The sequence below is a fragment of the Platalea leucorodia genome, assembly GCF_965183815.1.
Source record: "Platalea leucorodia genome assembly, chromosome: 3".
NCBI lineage: Eukaryota > Metazoa > Chordata > Aves > Pelecaniformes > Threskiornithidae > Platalea > Platalea leucorodia.
This window is the reverse complement of record NC_138825.1, coordinates 87,281,811-87,307,087: the sequence shown is the minus strand read 5'-3', so window position 1 is coordinate 87,307,087 and position 25,277 is coordinate 87,281,811. Positions and strand designations below refer to the sequence as shown.

Here is a 25,277-nt window from a genome sequence, read left to right as displayed (position 1 = left end):
AGCGTTCGCCAGGTACAGGTCGGTCAGATAGGCAAGCTCCCTGCTACCAGGCCACAGCCCCTGCTGTCTGGCTTCTGCCTAATATTAACTCCCGATGAGCACTTCACGCCCCCTCCAGCCGCCGGTAGCCCGCCATCAGCGATACGTGCAGACGGGATGTTACACACCGGCCGCCTCGCACGGTAACTTCAGAAGGAAAAACCCCACCCCCGGAACTCCTCCCGGCGGCACCGGCACGGCGAGGGACGCCGCCCCGGGCTCGCTGGGGCGGGTAGTTCTGGCCGCCCGCCGCCCGCAGGCCGTGCCGCGGTGGCGAACTACGTTTCCCAGCGTGCCCCGCGGCGCCGAGGAGGCGATAAAAGGGGGCTGCGGCGGCGGCGGCGGGCGCACACGCCGGCGGGCAGGTGAGGGCGGGCGGCGGCCGAGGGTCGGTGCGGCGGCAGGTGCCTCGGAGCCCGCCCCGCCGCTCCCTCATGAGGCCGCAGGACCCGCCGCGGGACGGCCCCGCCGCCGCCGGGCTGCCGGCGCTGGAGACGCTGAAGCAGCGGGCGTGCGAGAGCGTGGAGCTGAACGCGGCGCGGCTGGGCGCCCTGAGCCGCGACATCTGGAGCCGGCCCGAGCTGGCCTACCAGGAGCACCAGGCGCACGACGCCATGACCCGCTTCTTCTCCAGCGGGGAGCTGCCGGGCGCCGCCTGGGCCGTGCAGCCGCGCTACAAGCTGGGCACGGCCTTCCGCGCCGAGTGGGGCACGGCCGCCCCGCAGGGCCCGGGCACGGCCCCGCGCCCCCTCCGCCTCGCCTTCCTCTGCGAGTACGACGCTCTGCCCGGCATCGGTCACGCCTGCGGGCACAACCTCATCGCCGAGGTGGGAGCCGCCGCCGCGCTGGGGCTGAAGGCCGCCCTGGAGAGCCTGCCGCAGCCGGCGCCCGTCGCCGTCCAGGTGAGAGCCCTCCCGGGGGCGGAGGCGGTGGCCCCGGCCCCTGCGGACCGGTCGGCGGCCCCTGACTCTCTGCCTTCGTGCCGCAGGTCACGGTGCTGGGGACGCCTGCGGAGGAACAAGGAGGAGGCAAAATAGACCTGATCAACGCTGGAGCCTTTGACGGCCTGGATGTGGTTTTTATGGCACACCCCTCGCAAGAAAACGCAGCTTACCTGCCCGATGTGGCCGAGCACGAGTGAGTGAGCAGGTTCAGGCTGCCTCGTTATTAGCCTTTTCTCCCCTTCCCGAGTAGGGGAGCTGCTTTGGAAGGGGCTGAACTTAGGGCCGGGGACCTTGCAGGTGCCCTTCAGGCGAAGTATTTGCAGTCAGCTGAGGAGCCAGATCACTGTTCTGGGCACTGAGCCGTTCTTCCAAAGTGCACTGTTCAGCCTAGTGTTAAAGACCCCTGACTGCTCCGAGATCATCTTGCACGTGTCCTCAAAATCTGATGTTCCTAGGCGTTTCTTTTTATTGATACAAAGATTGGTGTTCTCCGAACCTCCTTGCTTTCTAATTTTCCTCACCAAGGTGGGAAGCTAGGTGCGGCTAGGTAAGGAAACCAATGTAATGAAACTGAATAACAACAGGGTGTCATAAAGCAGGCATTTTATTGCAGCGCTGGGCAGCACTGGGGATTCTCCACCATGAGTGCTCCTCCGATTTGGTAGACTTTCAGAGATTATATACTATAAAGTCATACCTATTCACAGGATTTCTGAGAATTCGTTTACATAAACATGAGATTTCCTGAAACTTATCAATATATGCAAATGTCCGATCTGCATGCACAGTCATCTTCCTTGGTGGTCTTTGGGTGGTCGTCGGGGTCTTCAGATGAAGGCTTGTAGTATTCTCCACTGTGTTCACTGACTGACCTTTGCTTCAGTTCTGGGACCATGTCCTTCAAGGCTGTTATTGTCATCCCCTTGCAAGTTTCTTATCTTCCATGCATTTGTTCTCCCAAGGCCAAGTTGTCTAAGATGGGATTATCCTGGAGCCCCCTTATCCTACAACCTTTCTAACTACTCTCTAAATCATAAAGGCCTTTCTTTTGTTTAGTTAAGTGACTAAGATATTTACAATATCCTCCTTGCCCCCAGGCTTTAATTCTTTCAGGAGGCATTTTAATGCAGTGGCTTTGTTTATCTTGGCTTTAATCCTTTCATTATACATGCATGTGATTATTTTATGTATTTAAAAAAAAAGTTTCATTTAAAAACCACCTGTTCTTTAAATTTTAGAACATGCGACTGGAGGGAGTCTCATGGATCCTAGTTCCTTGCTTCCTAGGCACCAGGTCATGTAGTCCTCTGTACGAATTTTATTTTAATCAGGTTTTTAAAGTGTTTCAGGTTTTCTTTCCCACTTTTGGAAGAGCCAGGCAGCTGAGCCTGACTGCTGTTTGGATCCCTGTTAACTTCCAGCCTAAATTTAATCATGGCCATTTTATATCTATTAACTCTCACATCAGCTTTTTTTTTTGATTCAAAGTAGTTCTTGGCTTTCCTTTATGCTTACCCCCAATATATATCTACAGACAGCAGTCATACCCTCACTCAGCTTTTTTTGCTAGCTAGCCATATAACTCTTCAGAAATAATGCCTTGTCTTCTTTCGATTAGCCCTACTGTTCAGTGTCACACTTGTTAATTTGTACTTGGAGTGATTTGACTTGCCTTGAAGTACTCCTTGCTGGATGTACATAACCAGAATTGTAGACAGTACATCAGGTGGAATTTCCTTAGACCTTACTTGGCTGATGCTGGGACCATAATGTCTCCTTACCATTTCGGAGACAGCTGGCATGTTTGGGGCTTCCTCTTCGGTCATTGTCAAGCAGTCAACTCTTAGACAAATGCTTAGTCTATAAGTACATGATCTTTTAAAATATTTTTGAGTTTCATTCTGTTCTTTCTCTGCCAGTCTGCAAGGCTGTTCTGTTCTTCCTTTGATATTATAAACCTTTTCTGTTTTCATAGTGTCCCAGCAGTAGTCTATGAGCAGGTTTTGTTACTACATTTTATGCCACAGTTACTAATGGTTCTTGATCCCAAGGTCTTATCTTGTAGAAACTCCACTAGTAACCTCCCTCCAGTGCAACAGTTTTTTCCAAGTATTACATTTGGCTCTTTCTGACTAAATTCTGTAATATTTAAATAACCAATTTTCAAACCATTTCTGGCTTGGTGTACTGAGACCTGTTTTTGTCTTGGTTGTGCTACCTTCCAGCTTCTGTGTGCTTGATTTTATTGGCCATTTTGCTTTTGCCACCAGTTCCTGGTGGATAATTTGCTTCTGTTACTGCTAAGTTTTAGGGCAAAACAGACAAGATCAGCAACACCTAGTCTTCCTTACCTAGCTAGCTCTCTGCTATATTCCATCATTGTGTTTCTAAAGAGTCTTAACTGGTTATTGTGATCTCCTTCAAGACTTATCTCAGTTTGACTTTTGGTCGCTGTACCTTAAGACTATATTTATAATCTTCAAGATGCAGTTTTCATGAATAGTTTTGTCTTTTTGTTCATTTCAACTCTTGCAATAGCCTTTTGAGTTTGATACTTTAAGATCTGGAAATCTCTCTTCAGAGGTGATGGTCTGCTCTAGGATGTAAGTCCTAGATAGCCTTTAAACCTTGAATATGGAGGATGCATGGAATTGAAGTACTGAGTGAAAGAGCTTACTACCTTGAAATACTTGAAATACTCAGCTTATGTCATGACTTATTTAATTACGAGATTCCAAGGGTACGAAGGCTGTTTTGATGACTTGTAATTGATCTTTTGGTTGTTTCCAAGGAATTTAAGGACTGGTGATCACTAAATTGCTAGTGTTACTACATCTGCAAACTCCAAAGCTGGCTTGTGCCTGAAGTAAAATTAACATACTGGGATAACTGTGGTGAATACATGCCAGAATTTGCTGATTCTTATTCACTTATCCTTCACCTAATCAGCCTATTTATTGTTGGTCAAACAGGATCCACATTCTTCTGCTAGTATGCTTAAACTGGCTTGGGGTTTCATTATTCCCCAAAATCTGGTGGTTTTTTCTGAGAGTATGTGACATTTGCGTAGCAATAGAAGTACAAGAAAAGGAATGCTGAAATAACTTTTTTTAAGAAGGCCATGTTTCTTCTGGGGAAGAAGAAAAGACTGCAGCATGACTTTCTGCTTTACTTTGCCTTTTCTCCATTTTTTTGAGGATTTTTTTAAGGGATCTGTCCTGCCTTTTTTGTGAGTTGATTTGAGGGGTTGCAGTCTAATACTTGGGATGTTAATGGATAAGTTTTTTATCTTGATTTCATAATGATAATAAATTTTAAATAAAACCCATACTTTACACAATGGGATGTACGGTTGTCTTGGAGGATGGGGGAGGATGGAAGAGGGCATACTTAATTTGGATTGCAGGCAGTAGCAGGAGACATTTTCTGCTGCAACAGTACTCCATTGTGTCCCTCTTTGCTATCCAGTATTTATACTTCTGGTATTAACTTACAGTTGTGGCATGGTTCAGAGCATGAGGGGTCAATTAAGCTGGCATCCGTGCAAGACAGGGACAAGCAAGTTAGGCTGGTACTCGTTGGGTAAGAGGTTGTGCGTCTCAGAGGAGAACTCTTTGAGCTTGAGGATGGAGTTTTTCATGTGAAGGGCTGGGTATTGTATACAAACAGAGGTAGTTAAAATATGTAGTACTGATTTAAAACCTGATACTTGTGTATTAGTAGTATATGAGTAGTATAGTAGTAATACAGTAGCAATAGTAGTAACAGCAACTTATAAATAGTAATACTGTTGTCGAGTAGTAATAAGTAGTAATTAAGACAACTAGTAATAGTATTAATACTATTGCTATTAATAGTATTAGTTAAATACTACTTAATTACTATTATCTTAATATGTAGTTGTCAGTATTTAATATTTGCCTCTCATATAAAGAGTTTTCATATAATTTGAAATACTAAATTATTTTGTAAGGCTAATATAAATGGCTCTCATAGGATGAAGCCAAGCATGAATTCTTACTGAATGTGTTTAGGTGCAGTGTTTTGACTTTTATGAAGTTGGATGATAACCTTTGCACTAGATTTCTTCCTTGTTGCAAGCCTTTCTACCAGCATTTTTGAGGTGTGCAGGGAAAGAACATCCTTGCTCTAGCATGTTAATGTGTATTTTATACTAGGCTATGCCTTTACTGCACTTTTAAAACTTGACTTTTGTTATTGAGACATGGCTTGTATGTGATCTTAATAATGTGCTTTTCTGTCTTACATACCATATGCATTTTATTGAAGTTTGACAAGAAATGGGACAATGAACTTCTGATTTTGAATCAGAGAAGAGGGTTTGTTATCCTCTGAGAAGAATGTTAGTAACTTTAAGTCTCAGAACAGTCAGAAGGTATAAAGAAGTGTTGGAGACATTTAATTATGTGAAGCCTGTACTTCTCAGGAAAAGGCTGTATAGTGGTATGTTACTGGTAGCTCTTTTGCCTGATGGGCTCTTGATATTGTTCCACTTCATTGGTTTTCTAGAAATCTTTCAGCATCTTCCTGCACTGAAAGGTAGTTCAACTTTGCAACAGTGTAGTGCCAGGTAAATTGTTTGGTGTTCTGCTGCACAAAACTTAAATAACAAATATTTGTGTGAACAAAAGGAACTTTTTATTTTAGAGGTTTTTTCAGTGAATGAGAAACAAATAAGCAATGCCTTTTATTTCCTAGTGTGACTGTGAAATACTATGGAAAAGCTTCTCATGCTGCTGCTTATCCTTGGGAAGGAGTTAATGCATTAGATGCTGCTGTTCTTGCATACAACAATCTGTCTGTTTTAAGACAGCAAATGAAACCGACCTGGAGAGTTCATGGTGAGATTTTCATTAAATCTAATGTCCAGCAAGTAAGAGTTTAGGCTGTTGAAATACTAACTTACAAAATCCCACAATTTAATATATTGCATTATTGCACTAAATTAGTATAGTCACTTCAAATATTATGAAGTAGCACCATTTAATTTAAATAGTTTGTCTGTAATCTTCAAAATCATGTCAGTGTCAAGAACTAACTTCTGAAAATAAACTTATGGGCCAGATTCAAAAGAGGACACTGGTACCCAGATAGAGGCTAGACAAATTTTAAGCCTTTGCACTTGAAGTTGCACTTCAGAAAGAAAAAAAAAATCACTAAGCTGATTTTAGTACATCGCCTTGAATTCCTTAAAGTTAATGTATGTATTTTTGCAAAGGTGTAAGATTAAATGCTTCTGAAAAATGAAGTATCACTTAACTGCAGTATTTTTGTAGTAGACATTCCATTAATTAGGTGGCATTTATATTGACATTTATGAAAAGGTATAGTGGTCTAGAGTGACTGAAGTTTATTTCCTGAAGTACAAAAAACAAGTGATGGCAGAAGCCTGTATTTCTGGTTAGTAGCCCAATCATCAACTGGATTCTAATATTTAATATCTAGTAGACCTTGAAGTAGAAAGGTAATTTTGCAATAAGACATGTTAACTATTAAGCTAGTACTCCTTCAACATCATGCATTTCTTTTTGTTTCAGAAGTTGAGATGGAAGCTGCTCTTCAGCTATAAACCTAGGTTTCCCTTATTACTCCAACACACCTTTTTCCAAGTTGAAATTAAGAAACTTTGCCATTTCTACAGGGCTTCTGAATGTAGAACTGTTTATTTGGAATACTTGTTATGAGCTTAAAACACTTCCAGAAGTTCTGAGCTAGTGATCATTATATGTCTTGGCTGCTTGTGCTGTATAATAAATGTGTATATTTCTCTCCAGGATATCTGGATGGAGTCTGGAAGCCCTAACCGTTTTGACTGTAGATGAAGATGTTTGCAGTTCTGTGTGGCAGCATACTCAAATGAATTTCAGACAGCGGGCATAGCCTTAGCTCTCTATCCTATTGCTCTGTAGGAAACAAGGCCCTTAATTATGAGTTTTGGTGTCTAAAACTCATGTGTTGCAGGTTTAAGATTGGAGGTGCCTAAGTCTTCTATGGGATATAAGCCTAAAACCCTAAATACTGCTTTCTTCATAGTTTCTAAAGGCTACATGGGTAATGTAGGCAAAAACCTAAGTATCTAAACAAGCCTCCTAGAGGTAACACTTCCCAAACTACAGCAAAACTTAAATTACTATGTTGATATAACTGCTGTCATAAACCTGGTTTTCAAACTGGAAATATTTAAAATACCTTTGGGAAAGTATAAGCAGCCAGAATGAGATTTAATTTTAGGAATGCTTTCTTTACAACAGTGTGTTGGAGGTCTTGTGTTGCAGGCTTGTAGTAACAGCTGTGGCTGACTTAAGTGATCCTAAAAGTCTTAGTGTTCACCCACTAACAAGAACTGAAATAGTTTCCATTACTTGAAGCCTAGAATTTCTAAGCAATGCTTTATGCACTTGAACAATGTTGGTTTGAGTTTGTCTGCTATTTGATAAGTGTCTGTCTTCCCTGCTTAGGAGTGGAGTAAATGTTGCCTCCTTGAACAATAGGAATGTAGATTTTTTTTTCTGTTCAAGAAATTGTATTAAACAGGCTGTAAAAAAAAAAAAGTTCCATCTAGAAGCAGGGCAGACTGGGTGCTATTAGTAGTGTGCAGGCAGCCTACTTTTAAGCTAGATCTGCTGTCCAGTCCATATTACAGTTGCTTTGAAATTTAAGTGTAGACATTCTCTTAGACTCTATCCAGCTCCATTTACGAATGTGTTGGAAGACAAATGAAAGCTTATTAAGCTACTTGTTTTGAGCAAATGTTATGATGTGTGTCATAGAAATTTGCATAATTACTTGCTGATTTGCAGGTTCCTTTTTCGTGGTGTCTGTCCCTCTCATCTAAGCTGTTCCTTTTGTTATGGACTAGTGCTGATAGTGGTTTATTTCAGCACTCTGTTTACTTTGACTGCATTCAAGACTGGAAAGGTTTTACTTGAGGGCAGAGTTCATTGTCTTAATAGGCTTTCTGCACCAAAAGTGAAGATTTGTTGCTTATTTGCACCCTGATAGTGCTGTCTTTTCAGGCTTCAGTGACCCACATCAGTAACTTTGTGCAGTATTTCCATTTAATGTAGATAGTTTCTCAGGTTCTACAGAAAACAAATCTTATTCCACATATACAATTTGCATATAGGAGGCTAGGTAAACAAGCAGCCTGTTTAAAGTAATGAGCTGTTAATGCATTGAAATCTAATGTAGAATTGAGGTCCACAGTGTTTTTTTGTTGAAATATCTAAATATTATGGTCTTTTATGGTAATGCCTCTGATGTAATTGAAACCTATGTAGTTGTCACACATTTCCTTGAGGGAACATTTTCAACCTAAACTTCTCTTGTACATGTATTATACACACCAATATTTCTTAAAGAATTAGTTTGAGGAATCTAATGAACTTTCTGTGCACTGCAACACACACATTACTCCAGTATTGCTGAGAAATGCAACTTATTCAATTTCTCTCCAAGCTGGCAAAGTTTGAAGCATTCTAGCTGAGGAAACCTTTAAAAGTTGGAATCCAAGGTAGCCTCTACAACAAAATTTTTTTTCTTTTTCAATGGCAGCCAGATTGCTTTATGACTCTGATGCATTAAATTTCAGGGGATTAATTACAAATGCTAGTTTGGCTTGTCTTTAGGTTTATAACAGATAACCAAAGAATGCAATGAAATCATGCTGGAAAACATGTACGCATTCCACTTAATCTGATGTGATGAAGAAACTTTGTCCACATACTGTATTTTTTACATTCTTTATATATTTCATGCTCAGTTGATGTTTGGTTGGTTTTGGTTTATATATTTAGTTCTTGAGCAAGGAGTTTCATGACAGGGCTGAAGCTCAAGCATTTGTATTTAACACTGGTAACATGACGTTTCCCTTTCTGTAGGTGTAATAAAAAATGGTGGTGTGAAACCTAACATCATTCCTTCTTACACTGAACTAGAGTTTTACTTGCGTGCCCCTTCAATGAAAGATCTTTCTGTTCTGACGGAGAAGGTTGAGAACTGCTTCAAATCTGCAGCACTGGCCACAGGATGCAAAGTAAGAATGTATTCATGGTTATGTGTTTTTGTGATGCTGGAGATAAGGTAGGCCAGAATAGGAAATCGAGGCTTACAGCATTTGTCTGCGTGGTGTTTAGCTGAAAGAAATCAAAATGTCAGTGATACTGTTTGCTATTCTGTTGCTTTGTGTCCTAGGAGAAAGCTTTGTTTTATAAATAGAATGCTGCAGAATCATAGAATAATCTAGGTTGGGAGCGGCCTCCAGAGGTCATCTAGTCTAACCCTTTCTTCAGAGCAGGACTAGTTAGAGCAGATTGCTCAGTGCTGTGTGGACTTCTGAGTATCTCCATGGATGAAATTCTACAACCTCTCTGAACATTGAGGCCCACTTATGGTCAACAAGGTTTTTCCTGATGTTTATACTGTGATGACTGACCACTGGAACAGGTTGCCTGGAGAGATTGTGGTGTTTCCATCCTTGGAGATAATCAAAAGCTGCATTGATATGGTCCTGGGCAGCCAGCTCTAGGTGACCCTGCTTGAGCAGGGGAGTTGGAGAAGATGACCTCCAGAGGTGCTTTCCATCTTCAACCAACTTCTGTGATTCTGTTGTATCTGATAGGAATTCCCTTTGTTGTCTCTTGTCATATCACTGGGCATTTCTGAGAAGTCTGGTTCTGTCTTCTTTCTAACCTCCCCATCTGGTATCTGTAGACAGCTTAACCTTCTTTTCTGAAGGCTCAACAAACCAATTTCTTTCAGCCTTTCCTTGTATGTCGTGTTCTCCAGCACCCTGATCATCTTGGTGACCTTGCCCTGGACTTGCTCCAGTCTTGACTTCAGGAGCACAAAACTGAACACAGTACACCAGATGTAATCTCACAGGAGTTGTCTGCATCAATAATAAAGATATTAAATCAGCAATGGCACCAGTACTGATTGCTGCCTGTTACTTCTAGCATCCATCTGCGATTTGGAATTTTGTGCCACTGATTTTAACACTTTGAGCCTGAACGTCTTCTGTGTCCACTGAGCCAGACCTGCCATCGTCAAAAGCTTGGTCATGCACGATCTGCTCTTCTGTGAATCTATGCTGGATAGTCACAATTGCCTTGTGATTCATGTGCTTGGACATGGGTCTTAAGAGGATTTATTTGCTCTATAATCTCCCCAGGAGCCTGAGGATAGGACAGTCTGACCAGTCTGTAATTTCAAAGATCCTCCTCCTGGGCCTTAAAGATATATGTGACCTTTAGCTCTTTTTCAGTGAGCTGGAGCATCCCTCTACTTCCTTTGCCCCATTAAACAGCAAGCTCATGTAGCACCCAAATGTGAAAAACTGAGTGATTTTTCAGTTAATGTTCTTTTTTTTTTTTTTTGCTTTTAGCAAGTGGAAGTGTCTCTCCTGTAGCTAGTTCCAGCAATATGATTACCTTGCCATGTATTGCTAAGATAGGTGGTTCTACCTGCTCTGTAGTTACAGGTGGATGACTAATACAGCTGTGAAAAGAATGTCTCTGGTCATCAGAACAAATAGGTATAGTGTATATGAATGTGAGCTAGTGAGTTTTAAGGTCTATTTGAGGCATTAGATGCTGTTTGCCTACTATGGCCTCTCTAACTAGACAAGGATTTCAGAAAGTGTACTTTATGCAGAATGAAAGTTAAGATCTCTTTTGAAACTTCATATTGGTATGTTTTTTACATTTGTTCTCAGACTTCTTGCCAGTGTGAAGTCATTTCATGAATGGGGCTGTAGTTATTGGAAGTGTTCTAAACAAAAATAGTAAAATAGAATTTGCTGAAAGACTGAATTGATTTCTATGGAGTTTAATAGTACCTGCAGTGGAAATCATTAGAAGCTATTACAGGAAATGTTTGCTTACTATTTTTGGAGATGCTCTCCATGAAATCCATGCTTCTGGAATTTGGCTCTCTAGTGCAAGGTTGACAGAAGACCAGCTGTGCTTTAATCAAGGCTAATATTTGGCAGAATGTTATACTTTTTGAAAGAAACGTAGCACTTAATCTGTTTTGACATGGGCTTGAAGTATGGGCATGTATTTGACTTCTCTGGGCTTTAAGTTGTTTACAATAAACTGGCTTAGGTTGGTGAAAGACTTCTAATCATTTGGGTTTTCTTGTCTAGGTGGAAATAAAAGGTGGTGAAAATGATTACTACAATGTGCTTCCAAATAAGAGCCTGCAGAAAGTTTACAAGGAGAATGGAAAGAAGCTTGGAATAGAGTTTATATCAGAAGACTCTATCTTGAATGCCTTGTCAGGTAACTTGATCTGGGCTTTTTTTGTTACGACTTAAGCTTAGATTGATTAACTCTTAAGTGTATAAAATAATGGGATAGAGGTAGGTTAAACATAATTTGGTCAGAATAAAAAAGCCAAATTAGAAAATGAAAGCTCTGTAAAAGGATTGTAGCTCTGGCCTGTGTTTCTGTATTTGTTGTAGAAGCTGAGAAATTTTCCCAACAGGTGTGGAAAGCAGTGATCATTTTCTGGAAATATTTCAAGTAAGAAACAGTTTGGTTGGGGGGAGGGATGGAAGGATGGAAAGATAAGAACAGTCTTACTGAGAACATGAGGATGTGGAATGAATTGCGGCTCATTCTGTTGCTTTGAAATATAGAATCCTGCTTTATGCTATGAATGAAGATGAGATTTAGTTTTTAGGAACCTTGTTTAACAATATTTTCCAAGCTTACATATAAACAAATGTATTAGCATCTAACTAATATTTTAGAGGGAGTTTTTGAAGAGATTTTTAAGTGGAAGTTTAAGCATCTCAGTAACCGTAATTTAAACCTCTTTCCATTAACAGGTAATTCTGTGCCTCTAATTTTAGTTCACGAGTTCAACAGATTAGTTTTCCAAAGGGTGCCGTTCAAGTAGGTTTTTCACTTCTGAGTCTTGACTATGTCTCAAACTATTTCACTTTCTTGGTCTCTCAGAGGTATAGTAAGAGCTGTGTGAATTCTTGAATTCTCAGGTGGGCTTCTCATTACCCTTAACAGGTTTTTTTTTTTCCCAGAATCTTCCCACAGGAGCTCTGTTCAAGTCTTATAACTGCTGCTGATACTTTATAGCCTTCACTAGTGATCATAACTGTATATATAAACATTTTTACTCCACTCATGTTAAAGGTTTTTCTCTTTGGTTAGAAGGAAAAAATTGTTTTCAGTAAAAAAAATGTTAATCCAGTAAGTTTGATTGTGGTGCTCATCTTCTCTATATTAAATACAGATTCTCTCTGGATAGTTGAGATCTTGGTGTTTGGGAATAGAGCTCTCCAATCTTTTAGTCGTGTGGGGGAGGCAGCATATCTAATGGTATTCGTGTGGTTTTTCTCTTATTTCTTACTTACCTTCCAAATTAAGGCAACACTAGCGTATTTTCTCCAATTGGTTCATTGTCTTGGGTTCAAAAACAAATTATAACTGAAGGCAGATTTCTTTTTATTCAGTGTGGTACAGGTAAGCCCTACTACTTTGCTCATTTAGCCTAAGAGAGGTGCTGAGGAACCTTATTTAAATGTTAACTGTAGTGAAACTTGCTGGAGCTCTGTGTTGCTTCCCTCAAGCCATTATATTAAGGGTGAAGACCATGAATACCGGTGATCATGCTGGCTCAGAGGACCTTGAATGAACTTAGTACAGACACCTAATTGTAATAGTGCTTTCATATGTAAGTTACATGATATGCTAAGCGTTAAACATTAACTTGCTTAAACTGAAACTCTCCATGTGCCTGTCCTGTCCTTAAGTTGCTTATCGAATGTCAAAATGTGCTTGAGCAATTACATTTTTATTGCACGCTGCACTAGGCCTTACTGAATTTTCTTTCCACAGCTGCTTCTCTGAATTTTTGCAGTGGGGATTCAGGAGCGATAAGAAAACACAGCCTCCAGAGACATAGGAGTGGAATTTTGTATGCTACCCTTTTTGGGACGGGTTGAGTGTTTTGTCTCATCTTTTTAAAGACCTCTATTTCTGTTTAGTTTTCATATGGTTTTCAATGTTTTCTTTTAGGATATCAGTTTCTTCTGTTGAAAGGGAAGGAAGATAGCTCAGTTGCTTCTCCATGTCTGTGCAGCAGAAAAGTCGTTAACAGATGAGCATACTCGCTGCCACCTCTACATGGGTATTAGTATCGGTCTGCTTACAGGTATCGCTCTAGGCAGCTAAACATTACGAAGAATTCCTTTAGTCCATCAAATCATGGTACCTCATTTGTGCCTTGTGCATGCTCCACTCATTTGGCGCACAGTGAGGACAATGTGAATCTGAGTTAGCTTGGACCAGGTGCCATGACCTGTTTCTCCTCCTGCTGGTAGGGTAGCTCTACTACAGGGTATTGAAAACCTCCCAAAGCAGATGGCTTAGTTCAGCATGGCTTAGTTGAGGCACCTGAGATTGTGATAACTTACTCTGATATTTTTAGCATTCATGGGCTTCGTTGGCTTCCTGTGCACAAGGCTGATATAGATAATCATAAGAAGGAGCCAGTATGTTTTGGAAATACCACTTTTGAAGCTTGGGGCTGTATATAAATACTTTCTGGAATCTTTTGCGTTTTCCCCTCCATTCATGTTTGTGGTAATACTGGTTCCATTATGTGCTTAGTGACTTGAAGAGGCTTCAGTATCAGCTTCAGGATATTTTTTGAGAGGCTGGAGCTCCCAGTACCTTTCTTTGGCAGGTAGTGCACGAGTCTGTATATTGCATTGATAACTGCGCAGTTAGGCTTCTAGAAGGAAACCTGATCTGTACATCTCTATCGAGTATACGGTTCCAGATGTTTGTATGGAAACTGTTGGAAGTTACGGTTCCAGATGTTTGTATGGAAACTGTTGGAACATTTGATGTTTTAAACATGCTGCTAGGTATGATAAGAGTGGAAGATTTTTTTATGCTTCTAGAAGGAAACCTGATCTGTACCTCTCTAGCAAGCATACAGTTCCAGATGTTTGTATGGAAACTATTGGAATGCCTGATGTTTAAACATGCTGCTAGGTATGATAGAGGGGAAGATTTGACTGTCACATTTTTATTAAAAGCTGCCTGGATTTTGGCTTGGTAAGGTCTCCATCTTACTAGAAAGTGCCAAGTTTAAATCCCTTGCATTCAGCAAAAACAACTTGTAAACTGATAGTAGATTGGATATGGATATAGTTTGAAGCGGAATTACATGACTAAGAGCTGGGATGCACTGAAATTGCTAATGCTTCATTTGCTGGGTGAGAGCAGGGAAAAAGGCCAACACAGTCTTGCCAGCAGCTTGTGTATTAGGACTTAGTAAGGCAAGTCTAGAATTCTTAGTTTAGTCTGGAGTAGGCAGAACTTATAGACTTCTGGTTTGTCTTTCCAGACTGATGAAAGAATGGATCAATAGACTACTGAAAATTACAATAACTTGCTGCTGTGCCAAGGGTTGGATTTTCTTCAAATGCATACTGAATTTATGGGAAAAGATCATTTTTTTTGGGCAAGCCTTGCTTCTTCCATTTGTCTGTAGGCAGAGCAAATAGCAATGTAGTCTTGTCGTCTTTGATCCCATAATGTAGGCTCTGTGGACTCGCTTTTAATAACTATATGTTCCCAAGTAAAATCTATATTCTTCAATCATTTCATTACTCAGTCTTAAGGCATTAGCAGTATCTTGTCTCCATAAAGTATCATGATACAGAGGCTACCTGATGTCTTACAGATAGTTTTAAATCTTTGGAACAGTCATTTTATATGCCATTACTAAAGAACAAAATTCTTACAGCTCTGATTGGCCTGAAAAAAGTTAATTGAGGTCTTAGTTGGTCATCCCTATTTTTCCCTGCTATGAAACAATGCTTCCTCTGGTATCTGAATTTCACAGTAACTGGCATGTTGATTTCCCCAGCTTCTAAATGTCATTTTAACAAATACTGAGTGGATTGCTTGTTTCAGTGGGGAAAAAAAAGGTGCTCGGGAAATCATTGCAGACTCTTGGATGATTTACTATGAAGAATCTACTACTTCTGGATGGTATCATTAACTAGATAAGGCAGTACTTTGAGACAGGTACTATCGCTAGCTAACATACTGAAAGTGCTAGTCGGGCATGAAAGAATTGTTAAAATCTGCAGGATTGCTATCAAGATTTTTTTTTTTCCTGTCTACAAAGCACTAGTGTTTTGTTTGGAGTTTGGTTCTGATCTTATTTCAAGAGTGCTTGTGCTGCTAAGGTTTCCATAACTGAGAATAATCAAAAAGTACAGGAAAAAAAAAATAGTTGTCCTCAATCTGATTTTGTTTAAAGATAGATTGTTCCTACTTCAGAATTCCCTACCTAATGTTGAGTATGTGCATACTGGTGAGAAGCAGTAACTGTTGGGCCTGGTTCTAAGGGCTGTAGCAGGAAAATAGCTGGACTGCCCGAAACTCCCAAGATTTGCAGCTTTCATTGTTTCTGAATTAACAGCTTACTATCAGGAGACGCTTGATAAAAAATTAACAGTAAGTGGAATGGGAACATGCTGATACATCTTCCTTGCAGTCCAGTAACTGATTATTGATCAGAAGCGCACTGGAGAGCAGCATCTGAAGATGCCTAGTTAGGGGAAACATTTCAGTGATGGGCAGATTTTTGTATGCATAATGACTCATTAGAAGTGCTTTTATTTTATTATTTGGGGCAAAGGATATTCTGTTTTAGAAACAGGCTGGAGATAATATCTATCATACATTTTCTTACAGCATTCAAAACTCTTCAACGCTTGGTCATTAATAAAATTTCTATGCTGCTTCTAGGTTCCACGGACTTTGGAAATGTTACATTTGTAGTCCCTGGGCTTCATCCTTATTTTTATATTGGCTCTGATGCATTGAATCATACTGAGCAGTACACAGAAGCTGCAGGTGAGTGGAATTGAAAAGTGTTGGAGGTTTATATTTGGAATCCTTATGCATTGTAGGGACTGGTTGCTGACTCTTCACTACAGCAAATGTAGAAATTATAAAAATTTCAAATTACAGAGGATTAAAGCTTTCACATGCTTCTATGGTATTCAAGGCTACTGTGTATTAAATGTATAAAAGTGTAAGTACTAGATCTGAAAGTGGCTGCCTGTGAATATCTGTATAGAAATTGAGTTGCTTTCTTCAAGCATGATGGGATCTGAGCTGAATACGGACCTTGAAACAATTCACATAGTTAATTGCAGAGTTGCAGAAAAAAGCTGACAAAATGTAGAATTTCTATTTTTGTGTTTAAAATTAAATGTATATGGGAAGAATGACCACACTCCTTGTACTAAAAGCCTGACTTAGTATACCATCTAGACAGAAGAAATTAGAAGGATTGTCCGTAGCAGTGTATTCAGAAGAGTTTCTAAACATGAGCCAAAAGATAAAAGTAATTTTTACTCCTAAAGCACAACACTCCGGAAGTGTAATAGAGATAACAGTGTAAAACTCTGCATTTTCTAAAAAGGAAAATGTGAATACTCATTTTCCTGTTTTCAGTCTTATTTGTTTATATCAGTAGCAGAAAGTTAAGTAGTTTCATGTGAAAATTTGTTTTGAGGCATCAGAAAATAGACATACTTCATTCATGCAAGTAGATTTTTAAGAAACTGTTCTTGCAGTTGAAACTTGGAAGATCTTACTTTATAGAATATGCCTTATGCAGTAAGCTAGTGGTTTGTATCTAATATTAGTAACCTAACCTGAAATTTCTCTTACTTTTTTCTGCAGGGTCACAGAATGCTCAGTTCTTTGCTTTGCGCACAGCAAAAGCTTTGGCAATGACAGCACTGGATGTCATTTTCAAGCCAAGTCTCCTAGAAGAAGTCAGGGAAGACTTTAGACAAGTGAAGCTAAAAGAAGATGGACAAATAAATCCAGTAGAACCTAACAAAGAATCTGACGTTGGCATAGGAGCATGTACATCACACTAAACTTTATAAAACCTCTCAGTAGGATTGACTTAATGGAGATGCTGTATTTAAATCCCGAAAGGGGCTGGATAAACACATAGCTGAAGAAATGTTGATTTTTCTTGGACTTTAGGAGAAGCAAATAGTATGATTGCTTTCAAAAATGTACAATTTCACCTAGCCGTAATGTTTGCTGTATTCAATATGGGGATGAACTTCAGAGAGATCTCAAATAGGTTGTCTTTAAGTTGCAGTGTTGAATAAATGATAGTTTCAATCCCTTGTCAGTGATTTTCTATGTATTGCTAAAGTAATATTCCTTATAGGGGAAATATGGCATTTTTAAGTAAGCACTGTTCACTCTGTGATCATAGGCTGAATCTGATCTATGAAGCATTTCTCTCTGGCTAGTCACTTTTTCTCAGGACAAGATAGAGGCTTAAAACCTGAGCTGGTTTCACTGGAGAGAAGGGTGTATGTTTAGAAGCATGCCTGGTTTTGACAATAGTAGCTTCTAGCAACGGAAGAGAACTGTTTGTATGGAAATGTGATCTGTAAAGGTTGATTGTCCTGAAATGCGTTGACCTTCCTCCTCATAAATTTTGGAGGTGTTGTGGAAAAGTCATGGATCAAAAAATTGGAAAGCAACTAAATGTTTATTTGTTTAAATTAACACATTTGAACTACTGCAGGAAAATGCGTGTGCACCTTTTTTAAGTTCTACTCTAAGGCAATACAAGTGTCAACACAAGGTGTTGCACTGGCTTAACTGATCTGAAGGATGTGTATAAATTTAGCTAAACCAGTGGAAATCTTTTTCACAAAGATGCAAGCGTGGTACCGTGAAGCAGTAAAGGAAGGTAACCTTAAACTGGTTGTGTGCAGACCCCTGTAGTAAGCTCCGAGAAGCTTGCACTGAGGATTGCTTGTGCAGCAACTGGCTTCTCAAACCTGTTTGTTCCCATATCCTAAGCAGCAGATCTGTTCAGTCTTGCCAGTTGTCCTTTGCGTTGTGTGGTTAGTCTGCTTAATCCTTGTTGTTTTGTTTCCCAGAGACATTAATGTTGCAAATTTTACCTAGGTGGTGGTCTGTGTGTCCAAACCTGCCAGGAATTTTTTTTTAATTCACTTGTTAAAGGATCATGTGAATACATAGAGAAGGAACTAATCTTTTGTTCAGATACAAATTGCTGAGTCAGTGGACAGCCTGAGTGAAAAAGCAGCTTACTGGTTAACATTTTCCTAAGCATAGGTATTATAGTAAGCTTCTGAAAAGATGTCAGGCAAACTATATTCCCCAGGAAGTCAGAATACCCAAAATCATTTCAGAAACCTTGTTTTTAACAGCACTAGTCTCTAAATGGTCAACTCTAGAATTCTAATCAGAATTTATATTTTATTAATTTCTATATTCAATTTCTAATTCTGGAAAAAAAGATTCCTTATCTTCGTTTAACTGTGCATTCCCTCTGCATTTCCGCGCCCTCCTTAACGCAGACCTCCGTCTGTGATTTAAGAGTTCTGTTGTGACTTTCCCTTCTTAAAAGGAAAAAAGTGTGACTAGGCTGGCTTCTGTTTGTATGCCACGTAGACAGTGTAGACAACATAATTTGACGGTTTTTAGACTTTCTGATACTTCAGCCTCTGTGCTTGTAGTACGCTTTTGTAGTAGGACACAGACTATCTTTTAGTTAATATGTTAAATGCTCAGTGTCTTTGGAAGAAGGAAGGAACTGTTACCTGTTTCTGTAAGAACTGGAGGCGCAGTTAAAGGGGTTAACTCTTTTTGTATTAGAAGCCAGTTATTTGAAGAGTTGAGCATGACCGCAAGTCTTCCAGGTTACAAGTGAGTCCGTCCTTACGCCAGTAGCCTTGCTTTCGTTAGCAGGCAGTTTTGACAGATGAATGCATGAGACAGATGCGGGTTGGACTCTGGGCTATAGGTATGTCCAGGGTAGTAAGTTGGATACTAAATCCAACTGAAATTTGGTCCAAGGTTTGTCAAAGGAACTTTCTCCTTAACTTTTAATTTAGACCCTGCCTTGCCAGTTCTCAGACACAGCTATGATTCATTAACTTCTACTTGGTTAGCAAGCTAGTTCATGAATTTCCTTAGCCTGTGTGGCTTTTTATTCCCTCCCTCATGAACTGCTTAACTTCTTGCTTTGCTGCTGTTAAGATGGAGTGTTGGGATCCCAGTGACAGCAATACATGCTGCATTTTCATGTCTCCTACATGCTGATGTGCATTACAGCCTTCTCAGTTCTCTTTGTCCAGGCTAGCTGGCTGTTGGCTGCATCATGTCCGAGACCATTTAATTAAATATTTCTGCACTAAAAGCATGTCTTAATTTTGTTGTAATCATTGCTGGAATTAAAATGAAACTGAAGTACTGATTGAAGATGAGTTTATATCAATAAAGCAATTTAATTGTGACTGAATTTTCCTGTCCTTTGATTAATATTGGGGTGCTGCATGACTTCATTTGAATAGCGTGTTTGATCTTTTTTTCCCTAGTTTGGTATGATTGTATAAGAGTGAGGGTGTTTTAAGCTTTCCGTTTTGGTCTGCCATAGTGAGCAATTTTTTTATGAGGGTTAATGCTATTCAAATACAATATTTAATGGTAGTCTTTATAAAATCTTAGGGCTGGTTTAACTATTAAAACATGTTAGAATTCATAGAATAATAGGAATGGTGCTTGGGAGGGCTTTCTGGAGGATCTCTGTTAGGCTAAACCTGCTCCAGCCTCCAGCTTGAAGTGGGATTACTACCAATGCTAGATCAGGGGAGCTTGCCTTCATTTGCTGAATCCTGGAAGCCTCCAAAGACAGAGACTTTTCAGCTTCCCTGGGCAAGTTAATTCTGATTTGTGTCTCGGAACGTTCATTCTTAAGGTCCAGAACTAAAGCAGTTTGGGATTTAATGTTAGGATTTTACTATCACAATGATACTATATATGAGAGAAATTTATTGCCTGTGGGAATAAAACTTGCTTTGATTTTCAGTAATTTGTGCTCATAAATCACATCTATATGAAAATATCTGGCATGTTTTTTTAAGTTACCCTAACTACAGTCTTCCCTAAGCTGTTTGTAATTTAAGAATATTGGAATATTTGTCAAGAATGGCACTTTTAGCAATAAATCAAAATGTGTAGGTAGTAAACTATAATTGCTGAAATTATTCTGAACAGCTGATAGTGGATCACAGCTGTTTAAGGATGAGGTGATTATGTCCAGACCTTGTGAAGAACTTAGACTTTGCCAGCCTACAAAGCTATAGTGTTCCCTTATTTAATACCTGTCCTAGAAATTGAGTGAAAGATATGCCTGGTTTAAAACAAAAATTTAAAAAATGCAATGGATTTCTTTTTATGAAAAGACTTGAAGATTTGAAAAAAGATTTGAACTTGTAACTTGTGACCTAAACTACCTGGTGTGGAAGGGTTCAGCAGCCTTTCTTCAAACAGCAAATGGGGAGCAGCTTTATGTTCTTGTAACTCGTATTTCTGTAATCATGTGGTTCCCGTTGCCCGAGTGCTCTGTACCTGATTTCACTGCAGTCACAGAGAGCGAGACTGCTGCTGTGAATAAGAGTCATAACGCATGAGCTGTTGAAATAAGTCTTGGTCTACTATTGATTAAAAGTGGTCTTCTCGTAACTTTCTAACAGCATTCTTTAAAGCAGATTTTTATTTAAAGAAAAGTATTTGGGATTAAGTAATTTTAAAGAAAAAATTCACTCAGTCTACATGATTTCCTATTTTTCCCCTAAGGTTTACTATTTCCTGGTCCTGAATGTAGCAGCCCTCCCCAGAGCCTTTGTCCGCCAGCCTGGCTGGCTGACTGCTTCTGGCATCCATGTCTTGCGTTGGTTTTGTTTTTTTATTAGTGCAATCACCTCACCTCCATTCTCCAGCCTGGCAAGGTTGCAGTGTGGCTCTGTGCCGCTGTTCCATAACTGCCATGCAAGATTTTGGTGGTTTTATGGAGGATACAAAAGTGTATCCCTCCTGAGAGCTCTTACCCAAATTATCTGCTTCTGCTAAGCCAAAGTTGGGTAAGATTGCTGCTGGTTTAGCTTCCTTCAGGCACTAATGGAAGCCAAAAGTAGCTGACAGACTCATCAAGGATTTTTCTCAACCACAACTGCATCTGAACTTCCTTATTTAAAAGCAGTAAGAAGCCAAATGCCTCAGTCCTAGGAAAGAATGAAGTCCATGGGGTTGTGGATAGTCTTAACAGCCATAAGCGCTGGCACTGTCATGCTGTCATTCATGGTTGTTCTGGAGTACTTACACCAAGTTACCTTCTCAGCTGTGTAGTCTCAAAGATAACTGGCAAACATCATACTGGCTCACCTCTTCTTAGCTTCTCAAGACCCCATGGAAGGATAAAAGCACACAAATGTAGTGCGTGTTCATCAGAATTACAGTGATGGAGTCCCGTTTCGTAACAACTGCTTGAATGAGTACTTAGGAATTTCATCAGGAGTTGTAATTCTCCTTAGTTTTCCTGTGACATATGCTTTCAGTCTTGGAGACCAAAGCATGCTTCATACCCTACAATTTGTTCAGCTTTCACGGATTTCTTTCAGCGTCTGGAGGGCCCTCACGCGTTGTAGGGCCACCGAGCTAGTTGTGTCCCCTTGTGGTACCGGTGGGCTCATTGCTTTTCATTTCTCATTGCTGCCTCTCCAGTGCTCCATCAAATACTACGCTGCCACGCGAGCAGGCGCGGGAGAGGGGAGTCTCAGGGATTTCTACTTGCTCATCAGGGCTTGCAGGGAATTTGGATCTGTTTTGTACAGAGAGAATCGCTTGCTCAGGCGTGCAACATGTAGAAAAAGAGATGTCTAATGATTTGATTATTGTGAGAATATCCTTTCGCTGGGGAAGAAGAGAGATCATTGATCTTTCTTCATGCCTTCTCACTATTCTGTTCCTGACTGAAGTTTACCTTCTTGCTGCTTCACCCTAGCAGTAATTATCAGCATCCTTAAAGACTATTAAAGGCTTCAGTCTCCAGAGCTCTTAATCTAGACATGCTCACAGGCACAACTTGTGTCTATCCGTAATCCACTCAGACCTGCCAAGACACTTCAGCTTCTAAAAACAGCATCATCCCAGGCTGGGCTTTGGGTTAACCTCCAAGCAACTGGTCTGAATTATATTGCAAAGTATCACCCTAAGGAAGAAGGACGAGGACTGTAACTTATGCTGTCTGGGGTGGAAAGCTTAATGTCATCTTCTCTGTGATTTTGAGTTTGTTATCAGAGCTCTGCCTGTGAAGTCCCAGGGCTCTCCAGCCCTACCAGTGTCACAGGATTTAAGGACATTTGGTATTTGATTGGATCGGGTCCTGAGCGAAAAGGTACAAACTCATGGAGATGATTCTTTTGAAGGTAGAAAACAAACAATGCTGTACAAATGTGAAGTTTTACTGTGATTATGAGTGTTTCTAGAAATAAACGAAACCAAACAAGTCACTCTGGTTTATTGTGGAAATGGAAAGGAACAGAGTGTTAACGGTCGGGTACAAAACCCGTACATTGGAAGGTTAAAAGCCAAAAAACTGTGTATGTAAATACGTTTAATGAGTACAGTTGTTGATAGCAAACACTGGCTGTATATGACATATCCTGTACTTATAGAATACATCTATATACACATTTATATAAGACTGAAAAGGCACTAGAGTTTTCCAAATAAAACACAAGTAAATTAACAATGTAAATCCAAACATGGAGGTTGGGGAATCTGTTTTGGAGGACGTGCTGGAAGGGAAACTTTCAAAATCACATGGGAAGTTAGAAACCAGTCTCCCACCGAAAAAAGCCAGGGAATTCAAAAGTCCAGCTCCCATTTGTATCTTCAAAATCTCCCTTAATACACTGGTCAGATGCCAAAGAATGTAAGCCGTATGAGATCAATGAGTCTGTAAGGGAATGTACAGTACTGCAGCAAACTACGTAGCATTCGGCTTCTTATGAAGCTGGAGAGCTTACTATAAGATCTGGCACTCCTGTTCGTGCTATTCTTATAATTGTAGAAAGACATGGGTTCTTACAGTGCTGAGGATCTAAATACATTCCTGTGCAAGTAGTGCCCAAGAAATCTTGGAGCTATTTGTGGGGGAAGGTGCCGTGGGAATAAGGTAGGGTGGCCAAGCCTGGTGGCCGGCCTTTCATCCGCTTTTGCCAGAGTGACCTTTCTACCTTCACCTCACTGAAATGTTTATGGTTTAAGAAAATATGTATTTTTTAATCTCTTGAAAAAAACTCACTGGAGAATAACACGATATGAAGGAAACTTGGTAAAACGAAGCTAAGAGAGTATGTGTATGTGAAAAAAAAGCTATGTAGAAATGAGTAGTAAAACTGTTTTATGGATGGGTGTGTCTTTTAATGATTTTAGCTTTTGTGATTTCATTGCCTTACCTACAGAGTGTAGGCTGTAACTGCAAGATGAGCGTAGGTAGTTTTACAGGTCATGATTTTAGCAGTTGTAAGAAATGCTGAGTATGTTTACACGACATTTATTTACATAGGAAATTAAAGCAACAACCAGCAGTGTCCAAACAACCGCGATGTCTGTGTCACGAGCCTAATGCATAGAGTGGCACATCAGTCAGTCCAGGGCAGATTTCATGTAAGAAGATTCACTTCCATTTTGGAGACACGACTGCTTTGGTCTGATTCTCAGAGCAGCTACACCTGTAAAAGACAACAGCATCTGCTGTGCAGGGAACAAGGAATTGTGTAATTGTGTGCAAAATCATGCATGTGTTTAAAGTCCTGTTAATCCAAACCCTCAGTTGGCTTTGTGGATGTAGGTGGATAGCACACGGCAGCAGACCAGCTGCATGACCTCACTTTCTGAGACACCTTTGGTCCCCTCTTACTGTAAAGGCCCCTGATTCCATTCCACCGATTCTTGTTTTCCTGAAATATTTCATCACTTCTGCATTACAGGTTTTGCCTTTTCCCTATGGAGTGTTTACGCTGGCTGGCTGCTCTGCAGAAACTGCGATGGAGAGTTGAGACTTAAGTCAATGCCGAGTGCCCCCAGCTCCAGCTGTGTCTCCTTGCTCCTGCCCTGGAAGGTGCTGAGCCTGCTCCAAGGGCACGGGGAGCTGCAGGTGCCAGGGGGATGGATGCAGCGTGAAAGCAGAGTCGGTTAGATGTACCCGGGTCTGCAATGGAGCTGCTGTCTCATGGTAGAAGCTCCTTTTTACTTCATTCCAGAATTTTTGGCATGGTGTCTTTAGTAACTCAGATATAAAGTCCTTACAACTGCTTTGTCACCTATTGAGCACCGTTCTATTATGTTTTTACTGAAAATGGATGGACTAGGCTCTTCCTGGAAGCGAGTGCGATTACCAGTGGTTTTAGCAGGGACAAGAAGTTACAAGCTGCAACAGGTTCTCAGGCTGCAAACCAGTAATGCCCAGACTATCTGGCTTCTCCTATAGTAGTTTTAGTCTTTTTGTAGACACCTGATTGTCTTTCACTGGATCATTTTGTAGAGAAACCTGTGCTCTCTCCCAGGAAATTCAAGAGCAAAACTCCCACGGACCCGAACACGCAGATCCAAGGAGAGCTCCTGTGTTTCCCAGAGGATTTGGTTAGCATTGCAGAAAGTCCAGCTTTTGTTCATTCCTTGGTAAGTGTACATTGCAAGTCATATTTTAAAAAGGTAGTCAAACCAGCTTCTTTGTTTTAAATATGATCATGATAAAGCACAAATCTGAAAGTATTCCTACATGGACCTGACAGTGCAGTACTGCTAGGGCGGCGTGCATTTAGCAGTGTAAGCAAGCTTTAGCCAGCAATAACCTTGCCAAAGTGTTTCCTGGTACGGGCTATTTTGTGTTTGTAATGACCATTTCTGACCTCATCCTGCAAACGTGCAAGTATTTGCATATTCTTTGTATTTATTAGTATTGAACGTGATAAGTCTGCTGAGTTGAGAGGTGTATGCATGCACTCAGGTACTTAGAGAATTAGGATCTCAGGGGCACAAAGAGGATGCACCATATATAAGCAACTGGCAATTATAGTCACTTGTTAAAATAGTTTACAGTGGCCTGTGAGGCACAAGAAGGAACATATAGCACAGTTTTAAATAAGTATAAAATTTTAGATTGTATATCCTATATTTTGCTGAAATGTGAAACTTGCACAATTATTTATGCCACAGATGAGTTGCATCTAATAAAAAAAAAATCCTGAAAAAATATCAATCTTCCTTCCAATTAAAGCAATTCTCCATTTTCTTTCTGTTAGCCTATGAGACGGTACTTTCATTTAATGTCACAATGCTCTGTGACTACAGAAGTTATGTATAT

General features: G+C 40.3%; 1 protein-coding gene and 1 long non-coding RNA gene across 4 annotated transcripts; one reads left to right on the top strand and one right to left on the bottom strand.

The window, feature by feature from the left end:
* Positions 1-430: 430 nt before the first annotated feature.
* PM20D2 (peptidase M20 domain containing 2) lies at positions 431-17,203 on the top strand. 3 transcript variants are annotated; one of them, XR_014227733.1, is made up of 7 exons: positions 431-941; positions 1,028-1,176; positions 5,703-5,845; positions 8,885-9,039; positions 11,152-11,287; positions 13,046-13,181; positions 15,800-15,886. XR_014227733.1 is itself a non-coding variant. In XM_082307475.1 (7 exons), the coding sequence occupies exons 1-7, from the start codon at positions 474-476 to the stop codon at positions 16,945-16,947; spliced, it is 1,362 nt and encodes a 453-aa protein (XP_082163601.1). In that variant the 5' UTR covers positions 431-473; the 3' UTR covers positions 16,948-17,203. The 3 variants fall into 3 exon arrangements, 2 of the variants coding, with proteins under 2 accessions (XP_082163601.1, XP_082163602.1); XM_082307475.1 differs by lacking the exon at positions 13,046-13,181 and adding an exon at positions 16,745-17,203 and having other exon boundaries at positions 15,800-15,907; XM_082307476.1 differs by lacking the exon at positions 15,800-15,886 and having other exon boundaries at positions 13,046-13,829.
* On the bottom strand, positions 13,451-15,802 carry LOC309588334. The gene is made up of 2 exons (XR_014227734.1): positions 13,828-15,802; positions 13,451-13,790 (listed from the first exon to the last, which is right to left on the bottom strand). It is a non-coding gene; the product is annotated as an uncharacterized lncRNA (long non-coding RNA).
* Positions 17,204-25,277: the final 8,074 nt, after the last annotated feature.